Source organism: Dunckerocampus dactyliophorus, chromosome 5 (genome assembly GCF_027744805.1).
Source record: "Dunckerocampus dactyliophorus isolate RoL2022-P2 chromosome 5, RoL_Ddac_1.1, whole genome shotgun sequence".
In the NCBI taxonomy this organism is placed as follows: Eukaryota; Metazoa; Chordata; class Actinopteri; order Syngnathiformes; family Syngnathidae; genus Dunckerocampus; species Dunckerocampus dactyliophorus.
In genome coordinates, this window is record NC_072823.1 from 9,196,518 (window position 1) to 9,210,595 (window position 14,078).

The following is a 14,078-nucleotide window of genomic DNA, read 5'->3' on the forward strand; positions in this document are numbered from 1 at the left end:
GGAAATTAAACAACTTTTCCATGATATTCTAATTTTTTGGAAAGGGTCTGTAGATATCAGTTCATAGTAACACGCCACTTTCACTTTTCACATGCTGCTACTCCCAACCCCGGGAGTGACGAGTGCTATCTGAAGAATGGTGATGGCGTGTTTGTACAGTCAGAGCAACATATAAGAACGAGCGCAAACAAAGGCGCATGATTGAGAGCATGGAATGAGATGCGCATCGGCCTAATTGCAGCGTGTTTTTAGTCAATTAAACACAACATAATGCAATTAGCTACCAGCTTGTCCCAGGCAGGAAACAGGCATAGTGAGTATAGGTATAGTCAGCCTGTTTGCAATCATTTTGATTTTGAATGCAACCACTTAAGCGACCATTGTCTGACTGCAGCATGTTCAGCATTTCAATCAACTGTACTATTAAATTTGTTTAAGTCAATTAGTTGGCTAGTTTTGGTTTCTTTTCTTTCCACTGGCATCCACACCATTTTAATTGTGACGGATGACGCTAGGAACAAAAGTCAAACAGATTGCAACTGTCAGTTAACAAAATGAGGTGCCAATCAAACGCCTCCTATGCAAACAAACGTTATGTAAGCCATGTAAATCAGAGTCAAGATTAGCGACGACATTTGCATATAAGCACATGTCCCACAATCGGCTTCTGTTATTCACTCTGATTTTATCGCTTTTGGTCATCAACTGCTTTCATTCAAGTAGTCCGTGTGTGAAAGCGCCATGTTGGCAATGGCACGCAATTCTCCTGTCACGACACAAGCAAAATCACCAGGCACTCCTGTCTAGTTCCAGTCGTTCAGTCAGTGTCATGTGATTCATCCACAATATCACAATGATCACGTGATGTGGTTGAAAGACCTCGGCATACTAACAAATCCATTTTATAAAGGTAAAAAACACGATTTTTTTATTACGAAAAACACATTGACATACACACAATGCAAAGAATGAAGCATGACAAATAAGGCATAACTATCTCAAATTCATGTTTCATTATTAGTATTTCATAGCTACATTGTGCTTATTTGATGTTTTTGTCTTTCATTTTCATACAGTGATCGTCATCCTTCCCATAAAGCATCCAACAATATCTTCATTTGGGACTATCCGATCTGTAATCATACTACTCATTGTGTTTTACTGTACGAGTATATGTTATTTCATGTGACTATGTCTTTCACTGCAGTGGCAACGAAGGTACAAATTAGCAAAAGTCAAAATTTGAAATAGATTTGATCCGTCAAGCTAATGAAAAATATTACATTATGATACAGCATTCAATGCTATACACATGAAACATGACACAAGGGAAATCCTATTTCTCGGACTCTTTCCAGCCTCTGGCATTCCTACCAAACTTGTAGACCAATCTGCGTCCGTCTACACGTTCTAGGATTTCCCTTTTGTAATAATATCTAGAAGAGAAAAGAGATGTATTTATTAGTGAATCAGTACGTAACTGCAACAGGACAACAAGTGGAAGTCTCTTGATTGATTGTGGTATATATGAACATACATGCGCAGCAAATCACTGACATCGAAGAAAGATACTGTAAATATCTGGAATCGAGCTCAACTAAGATATAACTTGGAAGATATTTCTTAATATAAGCAAAATTAATCTGTTAACAGAACAGGAAAATGTGACTTGAAACAAGTTAAATGGCATTTTGAATATAAAATATCTTACTAAATGCCTAAACACTATCAGAAGCATTGACCTACACTTACAACTTAAATTCTAGTATTTTTTCCATGAAATTGTATTACTTTATTCCCAACAGCGTGTTTCTTGGCTGCACTCTTTCCAATGGTGTATGCGTATGTTAGATTAGTTTGTCTAATCTACTCATCTTCTATGTGTTGCTGTGCCAATGTAATCTGCCCAGGGCCTTCAGAATCAGTAGTGCAGGCCGATGTCACATAGACTATATTAGCAATGGGGATGTTTCTGTAACCAATCAGATTTCAGATTTAGCTATGTGGTCCAGAATAACATCTGATTGGTTGATTAGAGTAAAACTGTTCGACACATTGCCTGTAGAAATCTGGAATGAAGGATGGATTTTGTCTGTAAATAATCAGTATATCTGGTGAGTATGATGTATTTTATTATTTTGTTTATGTTTTTGTCACATTATGACAAATATTGATTCTGAACTGTTCCAGATGATGTTGTAGTGTAGTGGTTTGGAGATATCTGAAGCTTGTTATATTAGGCAGAGCGTCAAATTTACAGGCAGCTTCCACTGGTGATCACTGGTGGAAGTTACGTAATTTTGGAAGTTATTAGCAAGACTGTAAATCAGGCGTATTGCCGACGATGTATTTGAAGATAAATATTTTACTGGGTTTTGTGCTTTACAAATAATGGTATTCATCCCCAATACGCGAAATGCATTTTTCTCTCTGTAATGCCATGCCTTGTTATATTGAGGTTTTGTCTGTTATTTATGGTTTGTACAATTGCAATACGGTAGTGGTGGTATTAAAAAAGGGGTTAAGTCAGTTCAGTCCCCATAGAAGGGACCAGGTACCAAATGCACACCCGCTTAGGCTATTTTGAATATTCAATAAGACCAGGTTGCCCAGGTGCCCGCCCTCGACCGCCACCCAAAAGACATAGCACCGGACCCTTATGCTTGCCCCACAGGTGATGGGTCTACGGGGGGTAGATCCCGTGTGGCTTCTTCAGGCTGGGCCCGGCCGGGCCCCACGGGGGAAGGACTGACCACCAGGTGCTCGCCTGTGAGCCCCTCCCCCGGGCTTGGCTCCAGAGTTAGGCCCCGGGGTCCCACGTCAGGCCCTCCTCTTGAATTTGTTCATAGTGTCTTCTGAATCACTCTTTGTCTAGCCCGTCACCTGGGATCTTTTTGCCTTGGGAGACCCTAACAGGGGCATATAGCCCCAGATAACATTGCCTAGGATCAATCGGCAACTCAAACCCCTCCACCACGATAAGGTGCTGATTCACGGAGGAGGCTCCTCGCACATCGAGAGCAGACCGTTGATGTGGCTTGGGCATCTAGTCCAGATGCCTCCCGGGCACAGAAGAAAACGGATGGATGGATGGCATTAGGTGGTAACAAACCGTAAGGGAATGGCACTAAGAATCTAAGCAGTTGATTTGCTTTCACTTGTAATATTTTACATTATAAGAGCCATTGCAATATTTGATAAACGATACAGGCACTCATTGTGTAGCTAAGGATTAGGAAAAGCAGTGAAAATGTATTTATGACAATGCTAATTTAATATGCATATTTCTACTGACACAACTGAGAAGAATAGTACAACAGTCTTTGGGAGTCACCATGCGCAGTTATTCCATAAACTGCAAACTAAACAACCACTGAGTGATAAGTCACTAAAATGTCATTAAGTTGTCTTTATGTTTTAGATTGTGTTATCTGTGTTGCCGTACCTCATTGCTCTGCTCAGCTTCTCATACGTCATGCTATTGTTGTTTTTCTTCCTGCCCCACAACTGTGCCACCTCTTCTGATTTTAGGAAGCGAAACACGCCTTCTTTCCTATCCTCCCACTTGATAAGGCCTGGATTGCGTTCAGGGTACAGTAGAATGTCTCTGATGAATTCCCATAAGTGGGTCCCCCTTGGATCTGTAGAGAATAGATCCAATATGCTATATACATTGTATTTATACTGTTTGCATGACTTTAATGATGGTTTTAAAATGTACACTATATGGACAAAAAGTATTGGGACACTTGGTCATTCCACAAAATAATCCACAACATTGGTAAGGTCAGAAGTCACTGATGTTGGATCTGAGATTTGAGACCTGGCTCACAGCCACTGTGTTCCCTTCCAAATGTGTTTGGTGGAGGTGAGGTCAGGGTTCTCATGTTGTTCCATATCAAACTCATGGACCTTGCTTTGTGCACTGGGGCACATGCTGGAGTGGAAAGGGTACAGTAATCCCTTGTTTATCACGCCTAATTGGTTCCACAAAGTAGGATTCCTTATTTATAAATGGGATATTTAGAGTTAGAGCATAGAAAACCTGTTTATGACCTTTTAAATATGTGTTTTCACGTCATTAGATACCTTTAGACTTCTAGACATTAAATAACACCCATATAGTCATTTTTAAATTCCTATTACCCAATATAGTAGAAATAATCAGAGAAAATACGCCATTTAAGACATAAATGAAACTTGTACATGAGTGTGTCGCAGTAACTGTGTTCCGTGTGAAGGACAGGAAGTGACATTGGAGGTTCAGAGTTAAGTTATAGCTTGTTGTGGATTACGGCCATAACACTAGCCCGTGTTATTATTCTGATTATTATTATGCTTTGAGATCATTTAAACCTGCAATAAAAGCCTGTTGTTCCAGCGATCAAGTCTGGTGCTTGTCTTACCGAACAATTACTGACACCTAGTGGCCATTGTAAAATACTACAGTCACAATTTGAATACGTCTTATTGTCTTATATTTGTATTTTAGCTCTTTTAGCCATTTTTATGCTTCAGAATGCGTAATATAGGGAAAAATACACACAATGTGCTTAAATATGCATATTTGTTTTACTAATAATAGGCCGGGCCATATTGAACCACGAAACAGTATAATTTATTAATAAATATATGTTTGAAAAACTGATGAAAACTGCGAAGCCTTGAAATTCAAACCAAGGGACGACTGCTCTAAACTTCTCCCACAAAGTTGCAAGCACAGAATCGTCCAAAATGTTTTAGTACGGTGAAGCAGTACTAGTCAGTGTCCTACTAGTCCTACACCTAATTCTGATTAAGTGATTAAAATTTGCGTCCCAAGACTTTCTTCCTTATAGGGTTTTGTAGGTTTGTATTCTTCTTACTGTGTTTTTTGACCTTCTGCTGACAAACGTAAGACTCTTGGCCTTCTGAGAAACAGATAGTACATTGGACTTTTTCATGTAATTCATTAGCAAATGTGAACATATTGATTTAGAAGATATTGATATTGTGTATGTAAAACCTTACCAGGGCTGGAAGGCGTGGGTGAGACAGCAGGTACATGGGGGGGGATCAATGAGTCATAGGCTTCTATGTCAAACAGAGAAAAAAGTTACACAAATCTATTTCTGTTCATGTAACTCATTGCAATTTGTATTTTGAATTAAAAATGAATAGAACCAAACATTTACTGTACCTAACTGCGGATAGCTGACTTCTGAATATGCACAGGGTATGTCTACTTAAAAAAAGTGGTGAATTATTATTTGTTTTTTTGACAGCAAATGTTTTTTTTTCCCCCTTACATTCTGGTTTTAGCTCCAGTTGACTCATTTCCACATGGTATTCTCCTGGACAAAAAGGACAGTTTATTTGTGTCAAGGATTTAAACTTGATATAAAAATCAATTAATCACCACTCTCCACAACATAATGTTTGAAATATGATGCTAGTTATTTGTTATTTTGTTGTGTATGCATGCATGTGCTGTTAATGATGATGGATCTTCTGTACAAATGCATAGAAATTAAAAAAAATATTAAATAGCTAAGTCATAATAAAATGCCTGTAAAACTGGAAAGGAGCCAAACAATTATTATTTTTCTTTTACAGCAGTACAAGAGTGATACTTGTCATTACTAATGTCAATAGTATTTTAGTAGATTGACTATTATATAGATATAAATAAGAGAGCAAGAGGGAGCTACAGTTGTAGTTCTGTGTGACCTGCTGTGCAACTAGTTGCATCATTCCGAATGTTTCCGAATGTCTTCGATTACAGAGGTACATTAAAAAAAAATCATCATCATAATCTCAAGCATTTGCATATTGTTAAGTTTCCTTTTAAACTGTATGTTAGTCAACCTTAAACATTAAAAGGCCAAGGGGATTTATTACTCCATTACTTCAGTCAGTGGTCTTTTAGCTCGATTCTTAATTAAACTCCATGTTCTTTATGAGACACCCAAAGGCAACCTGATAATTCTTTTGTGTCAAGTATTTGGTGTCTTTAGTGTACGATGACACCCCCTTTGTGGCTCTGTGACCCCCTCCCATTTGACACATTGTTTCTTTTCCCTCCACTTTAAATACTTTCACACATACCATTCCACTTGAGCTGTGTTATGCTGTGGAAGAGAATGGGTCCCAGGCTTCCTGCAGCATGAATAAAGTCCTGGTAGGTCAGTTTGCACAGCTGGTGGCCATCCATATTAAAATTGTGGAAGGGGATATTGGAGGCATCGATCTGGTTTATGTCCATGACCTGCTGCAGCCACTCCCACACTTGGTATTTACTCCAAAACTGGGGCTGGGGATCATGAGGCCACAGGCGACTACTCGTGTAACCAGACATCACTACTGGAACGGGGGACAGAAAGATCACATTATGAGTTATCATCACTTCTGTCAGTAAATAGATAATACTAGGGATGCTCCGATTAGGGTTTTATGCTGCTGATTCCGATACCGATCATCCATGAGTGAGATCGGTCCATACCGATACCGATCACATGGATTAACTGTATATTTTTCAATTTATTTATGATCCAGGGCCACCATCAGACAATTCCAAGGGCCCCTGGCCAATAGGTAATGTTCATTAAACAACAACACACAAATAGTGTTTGGAGGACAAGACATATAGTATAATGTATAATGTATATCACCAATAGACGCTTGAAAAAGTTAGTTGGTACCCAATGGACGTAATATCCACCATGTCGTGGGACAAAAACGAGCTCCAAACTAACCGCAGTGCTTGTTTTAAAAACTAAATGTCACTGTGGGAAAAAGTCACATTTGGAGTCTGAAGACGAGAAGCTTGACGGATAATTCTAACTAGCTACCTTGCTAGTTAGCTGCGGACAGCTAGGCGAAGTGTGTATAAAAAGATGCAAGAGAAGTCAAACACCAACAGGTTTGACAAGGGAGTGATCAAACACACTGGCATCGATTGGCGTAGCCTGTGTCAAGCTGTCAAACTGAAACCACTGAGGTTTTACAGACGGTTGATTCTCGCAGCAATACGGGACAAAGTGCATTCCTCGTCGGCTCAATACGGGCGGTGGGAACCCTACATGACACATTCATGTCATGTCTGTGTTGTCATGACATAAATTGTCATGTCGCCGCCGCAGAGCGGTCAATTTTTCTGTGTGCTCTGAAAGGCATTTATCGGCATATGCCGATCACGTGTCTATTACAAAAAAAGGCTGATACTAAGCAGTGGCCAATCAATCGGAGCATCCCTCGATAACACATACACCAAAGAGGGACAGATTAAGATTGCTAATGTTGACTTATATGCATCACCATCTGGAAGATAGTTGGTAGAAGCCCAGTGGTTAGTGGTGGTTAGTTGAGTGTCCGGAGTGGTGTTTTGTGGTGTAACGCTCATATTGTTGCTGCAACACTGATTTACCATGGCAAGGATGCAGCAGCACAGGAGGAATTGGCTGTATGGAAAAGCAGAAATGTATTCAGCTAAAAAAAAAAAAGTTCATACTTAGACAGACTAAGACCAATATTACAGTCATAGTGAAGACTTGCTCAAGAGCTTGTTACAGTGAAAGAATACAGCATGCACCCATATTACTACTCAGCACCGAACTCTCACAATCATCATTAAGGACAAAGATGGTATTGTAACTGGTGCTGTATCTACCCAGACCTTGTAAGGATAATGAGGGGGTAGTAGATAGTGGTGTGCGATACAACTGATTTGGTTTCCAATCCAATACTGAGTAAAAGTCAGGCTGGTATTGGTGATGCCGATCTGATACAAATTTACCTAATATAGTGTATTTCATATCATAGCATAAATAATACAAGGAATGTAATGAATTTATTAATGAAATTATTAATTTAAATAAATGAATACAAATTTTTGAGTTATGTATTTATTTATTTACAATATAGCCAAACTAATATAAAACAACAGGAAAAAACAGGACATAATCATATGAAATATGTGAAAATGGTATTTCAAACAATAAAAAAATAAGTAAATAATAAATCCATATAAATTGTTAATTATTAAGATGTATTTTAAGAATGAAAACTTTATCTGCGATTGACAAATGACTCCGTTTACGGTCCTCATTTCAACAGACACACGTGTCAGACAAACATTACCTCAAATGACTGAAGTATCGAAGGAAAAGTATATTGATATTTTGATTTGAGAATCAATTTTAGAGTGCTGGTATTGGAAATATCGATATTTCAGTATCAATACGCACATCACAAGTAGTCGATAAACAATCTCTTTACTTTACTGTACGTCTGTTTGCCTTGAGCCAAAGTTGGCACAGTCCTGCCAAGTAGCCTGCAGATGATACACAAGCAAAATGCATGACGGGCCAGTCTAGACCTAAACGCTCTCCGGTGATGAAGTGATGTCACAAGTAAACTGAATCACGGAGGCATGAAGAGCAGTGTGGCTGCATGACATTTTTCTCAATGAATGCAGTTACACTTTTATTCGTGTAACAATGTGAATTCAAGTGTTTTAACTGTTCTTAGGAACCGGCGTTGCCAGGTTGATATGCAGACAGAAATCATTTCACCTTGGTGGAGGTTCAAGCTCTACTGAGTGCATTTCCAGTTGTTGTTTTTGTTCTATTTGTGTGTAATTTACAGCATACATTGGTTAGTTACAGTAATCTGCAGCAATAACAAAATATGTCAGCTTTATACAATCATGTTTATAATATTGACGCAATGTTGAATGATGATAGTAGTGTTTTGTGGTTTTCTTTAAGCAATGCTGGTTCACCAGTGTTATAGACAATCTATGTGGTCCATACAGAAATATTCAAATTGTTCTTGTAAGACAATTTTGAAAACATTTACTACATGTTCTTATTTCAGCTTTCAGGAAAGTCTAACTGAAACAAGTGGTGACGCTCTTATGTAATTTCAGCATAGAATTATTTTTAATTGAAGGTTGTTTTACATAAATCATCCACTTTTTTGGTTTTGTTTAAATTCCTTAGTGTGCGATTCTGTCTTTTAAAAAGTTAATACAGGCATGAATCAACAGGCATGAGTCAACTAATGTCATTAAACTGCCCAAAGTCAGCCTGATTAGAACTCCAATGAGGTTCATTCCTTTCTCTTCTCGTGTTCTCTTCAAGACCTGGTTCACGCCTTCATAAGCATTCACTTTCACATTCGTGATCATTAACAGAAAGATCTGGCATATCAGGTTTAGGCACTTAAGATCAGTCTGATTGCACTTTTGCTCAGGGAATCATACCTTCGTGCCAAACTAAATGACAACTACACACCAAAGCTGCCTGTTAAACTGTCTGGGTACCTATCTGCTCAGAGTGGGTAAACAGTGTATAGTAAGGATGCAACGGTACGGTACAATACCAGACCGTTCGGTCTGTCCCGCAAGGGACAATACACCCTTATGGACCGCTTTTTGTTGGTTTCACAATTCATTTTTCACTGTGTGGGTGTGAGAGCTCATGCCTGTCCAGACTGGCAAAAAGCCCTACCTGCAGCGTTAAGTTCCATTTTCCACATAGTACATACATCGTACATACAGGACAGTCTGCCTAAAAGACATCTGGCGTGGAAGTGGTGAGCTAGGCAACAGTGCACAGCCACGCCCATCTGTGTCACGACTCCAGACAGCTATGGCCTCTTGGCCGCAACCACAAGGTGCGGTGCTCCTATTTTTGAACACTTCACCCCCTGTGAAATACGTAAACGGACAAAGATGAATGCGAGGTGAAAACAGTGTGCTGCCATTGTTCAGTAGAGTTGAGACCAGTGCAGCATATTGCAACTATTAACGCTGTACTTCAGTTAAAAAACTTTATAAAAATAAAATTATCATTACCCTGTTCAGACTCTTACTGTTACAACTTCCTACAAAAAACCCCACTGTAAACCAGGGGTGTCCAAGGTGCGGCCCAGGGGCCATTTTTGGACGGCAACTTGTTCTTTATTGTGTCGCGGCTTATTCTAAAAATAAAACTCATTCAATATATTTTTATAGAATTTCATTTATTGGAGAATTACATGCCAGCAGACTACAATTGCAACCATGCCCTTAGCACCAAGGTAAGTAACGAACCGTGAGGATGCCGTACCGTTACACCCCTCGTATTCAATACACCAGTGACACTTTGATTACTGCAAAATGCTGTTTTGCTAACAAAATAAATACAGAATTTTGGGAGACAAAAGTTGTTTTCTTCACGCACAAAAACGTACCAAAACCGTGGCTCAAAAGCTAACGTAAGTGTCGTACCGTTTGTAACCTGTACCGTTGCACCCGTAGTGTGTACTTTGTGTCAAGAACACGTGCATATTTTTAAAACTGAATGTCCACATGAAAACATTTTTTCAGTTTATGAGTCGTGCTGACAGTTTAGAAATGTCCCAGTGAGAAGTCAGTTTTACTTGATCCGGGTGTGTTTTCATGTGTCGTGTGATTTTGCATATTTTATCTACTTTTAGAATGCCATGTTTTTTGTTATGCATGGCTTGTGTTAGTCTCGTACTTTTCAATATTTGCATTTGAATATGAGGGACATTTTCTGAAAAATAAGGGACATGCTGTACAGTTAAACAGATAAAATCTTCCACACAACCAATAGCCATTACCCCATCTTTTCTTTTCAAAAACCATTCAATCAATACCCAGTATTGCTCAAATGGAGAATTCCTCCCTGATTGATTTTAGCAGCTTGCAAACTGCCTTGAAACATGGTGTGGTCCAATTTTAAACCAATCTCAAAGCTGCCACTCCTGTCAAAGGTTCTAGAAAAGATTGCTTACTATCAAACAATTGGTGGAATTTATTTATTTATATGTAAATTGTTTTTTTTATTAGCTACTATTGTTATTTTAGTATTTTATTCATTATGCAGTCATAAATTGTATTTATTGACGCTGTACTTGCACATTAACTTGATTTTTTATTTATTTCTGTACAGCACCTCAAGTGCGGTTGCGGTTGTTTTATGTACTATACAAATAAAATTTGAACTGAATTGAATTTTAACACGATGTTTTGGGAGATTGAATAAATTAAACTGTATTTGGCTGCAGTCCTATTTTATTTCTTTTTTGTAGTGAAACTTGTCCTTACAGGTGGTGTAAAGAACCTCATCTATTTAAAAATCTCAACAATTACATTTGCAGACAATTATTTTGAAAGTTAATGCATTATAATGCATTTGTACAGTATGTAATGTATTCCCCAGCTATATGGATGGGTATACATAGTACATTTGATATAGACACTGTAAGTGATTCCGCAGTGCTGATTGTAAACTAACAACGACCAGAACTAAAGGGAAAACAGCAAAAACAACTATGACCATGGGACATCATTTTGGTATTTATCCCTATTATCAGTTAGATATGTCACACAAAAGTTAAAAGAACATATTTCCAAGTCAAGTTAATGTGTTTAAACAATGAATGAAGAACTGCCTATGTTTTCATTTCAGTTCCTTCAGTAATAATTTTAAATAGCATAGTAACTTACCAGAGCAGGCCTAGTGAGTTCTCATGAAGCTTTACGCTCACATCTGTTGAATGGAGACCACTAAAGTTCCTCCAAATACTCTATTTGCGAGTGTTTGCAGCAAGACAACTTTGTGAATTGCTGACACACGACAGGTGCTTCCCCACAACAATGGGTATTTTATACTTGTAACTTCCTTATGCTTATCCAATTGGGTAACTAGCTTGCTCTACACCAGGTACATATTTGCATGTTATTCACTGACGTCATATCACACACACTCCTAGCACACTTCATACGTTTATATTTCTTGTTGGCTCTGCTTTGCTGGCATACTCTTTTCTTACTCAAGCAGAAAAACAGGCACTTCTGAAGAGACTTATCCAAAATGCTTGGATCCAACTTCAAAGGGAAAACTGTCCATTGTGGATACATTGTTTAAATATTGTTTAACCTTCAGAAAGAAATGCAACATCCCATCTTATACGAAAGTACAGCAGTTATTTTTGTGTTTCATCTTGAGGAATGTTGCTAGGAGTCAATAGAAATAGATTACCGAGATTGTAAAAGAAATGAAAAAAAGAAACGTATTTGTTGTGCAGTGCTCTTTGTTTGCTGACTAAAACTACCAAGTAACAACTAGTGTGAATCTGTAATGACAGTCTTATCCATTAGGTGATCTCATCATTTCAGAATCACACAATTCAATTCTTAAAAGAGTTTATCAGAACATGCTGCAGCAGGTATGTGAGGCAACAATTATTAAGTAGGACAAAGGAGGTGTTTTCTCTGGCATGTGTGTATGTACAGTTCTGTATTTGTGTGTGTTTGTGTGTGTGTGTGTGTGTGTGTGTGTGTGTGTGTGTGTATAAGATAAAGGATACTGTAGCACTGGCCGCAAAAATAAGCATTAAATTGTTCTCTAATATTGTCAGAAAGCCAGGCTGCCTTGGTGGAGGTTGGACCTCCTTCAAGTTTTAATCGATCGACTTTATTAAACCTCCCAGACGCCTCCCTGGTGAGGAGTCCTGGCATGCCCAGCCGGGAGAAGGCCCCGGGGCAGACCTAGGACGCGCTGGAGGGATTATGTCTCACAGCTGGCCTGGGAACACCTTGATGTCCTCTGGACTGGAAGAGGTGGCTGGAGGCCGGGAAGTCTGGACTTCCCTACTGAGACTGCTGCCCCCGTGACCCCGAACAAGCAGAAGAAAATGGATGAATGAATGGACTTTATTAAACCAGTGAGGGAAATTAAGGCGTCATAGCAGCAACATTCATATAACATACACATACATTTGTAACGTTCTAATGATAAAGGGAGGCAACACTGCGAAAATGTGTTGAGCAGTTCTGCTTAGCAACCAGGAGGGCTGTGGCAGAGCTACTGTATGTGGTGGCCAATGATGGCCGTGTCCACCACTGGTCACTCTCCGGCCACCCCAATGGCCATCTAGACATTTCAGGTATCAACTTATTGTCACTCTTGATTAGAGACTCTAAATTGTCCATAAATGTGAGTGTGACTGGCATATGTCTGTATAGTATGTGCCCTGTGAAGAGCCCAGGGTGCCTTTCGCCCATAGTCAGCTGGGATCGGCTCCAGCTCACTTGAACAATGAAAATTGTAAAATGTCAAAACTGAATAAATTATTTAACAGTTATGAAGGAAAATTCAATTTACGATACACCACGCAGAGAACCAGATCGCACACATGCCAGCATGCAAAAACAGTGATGGGTTGCGCGAATAGTGCTACACCCCGGTGCTCAGTTTTGAGTGGTTAATGAAATCTCTCCAAATCTTGTCCACTGTTCTGCGGCCAGGACGAAAAAAAAAACCACACCGCTCCATCTGAATTTGAGGTTTGTCTATCCACTGGACCCTCCTCTCCAGGACCCCTAAAAAGTCCTTACTGGGAAGGCTGAGGAGTGTGATCCCCTTATAGTTGGAATACTCCCCAGTCTGCCAATCCACAGGAAGTGTCACCAATGTCCACATAATGTTGCGGAGGTGTCAACTAAGACAGCCCCACAACATCCAGAGGCTTGAGGAACTCCAAGTATATCACATCCACCCCCGGAGCCTTGCGACAGAGGGGCAACATATCAACCCCAAAGATAGAAAGCCCACTTTCAAGTCCCCAGACTCTACTTCTTCTCTGGAAGGTGTGAAGGTGTGTCTGTGGGATTGAAAAGGTATTAAAAGTACCCTCATTCCGGTATAAATCAGCTGTCCTCAGCATCTCACACAACAAAAAAACTGATAGGACTCCTTCTTTAGTGTGATGGCATCTCTCACTGCTGGGGTTCTGGGGTTACTGCCATGACAGGCCCGATAACCTCATGGCCACAGCTCCAATTGTCCGCCAAATTGTCCGACAATGCAGGCAGAAACATAGCTAACATTGGACTTGTCCCCCCGCCTCTCTCTGGACGTGGTTGAAGTTCTTCCCGAAGTGGGATTTGAAACTTCTGCTGGGGGACTCAGCCTGACTTTCCAGCAAGACCCAGCCTTGAACCTGCCAGGCCAGACCAGCATCCTCCCCACAAGTAGAGCCAACACACAAGTAGGCGGTGATCACTAGACAAGTTCGATAACACG

The 14,078-nt window shown here is 39.6% G+C and overlaps 1 protein-coding gene across 7 annotated transcripts; it reads right to left on the reverse strand.

The window, feature by feature from the left end:
• Positions 1-906: 906 nt before the first annotated feature.
• ehf (ets homologous factor) lies at positions 907-11,636 on the reverse strand. Of its 7 annotated transcripts, none has more exons than XM_054777853.1 (9): positions 11,498-11,636; positions 7,297-7,439; positions 6,088-6,339; positions 5,289-5,333; positions 5,180-5,221; positions 5,011-5,073; positions 4,866-4,910; positions 3,446-3,641; positions 907-1,436 (listed from the first exon to the last, which is right to left on the reverse strand). In XM_054777853.1, exons 2-9 carry the CDS (start codon positions 7,406-7,408, stop codon positions 1,337-1,339), a joined length of 855 nt encoding a protein of 284 aa, XP_054633828.1. In that variant the 5' UTR covers positions 7,409-7,439; positions 11,498-11,636; the 3' UTR covers positions 907-1,336. The 7 variants fall into 7 exon arrangements, with proteins under 7 accessions (XP_054633828.1, XP_054633829.1, XP_054633830.1 ...); XM_054777854.1 differs by having other exon boundaries at positions 5,011-5,070; positions 6,088-6,342; XM_054777855.1 differs by having other exon boundaries at positions 4,866-4,907; positions 6,088-6,342.
• Between the last annotated feature and the right edge of the window lie 2,442 nt (positions 11,637-14,078).

Bases quoted from the DNA above. Each gene is read 5' to 3' on its own strand.
- ehf (XM_054777852.1), bottom strand. From the start codon at position 7,408: ATGGTAAATCAGTGTTGCAGCAACAATATGAGCGTTACACCACAAAAC. The intron at 6,343-7,296 runs GTGATGCATATA...CCCCCGTTCCAG, and splicing joins TACCAACTATCTTCCAGATG to TAGTGATGTCTGGTTACACG. The intron at 5,334-6,087 runs GTATGTGTGAAA...CTTTTTGTCCAG, and splicing joins AACACAGCTCAAGTGGAATG to GAGAATACCATGTGGAAATG.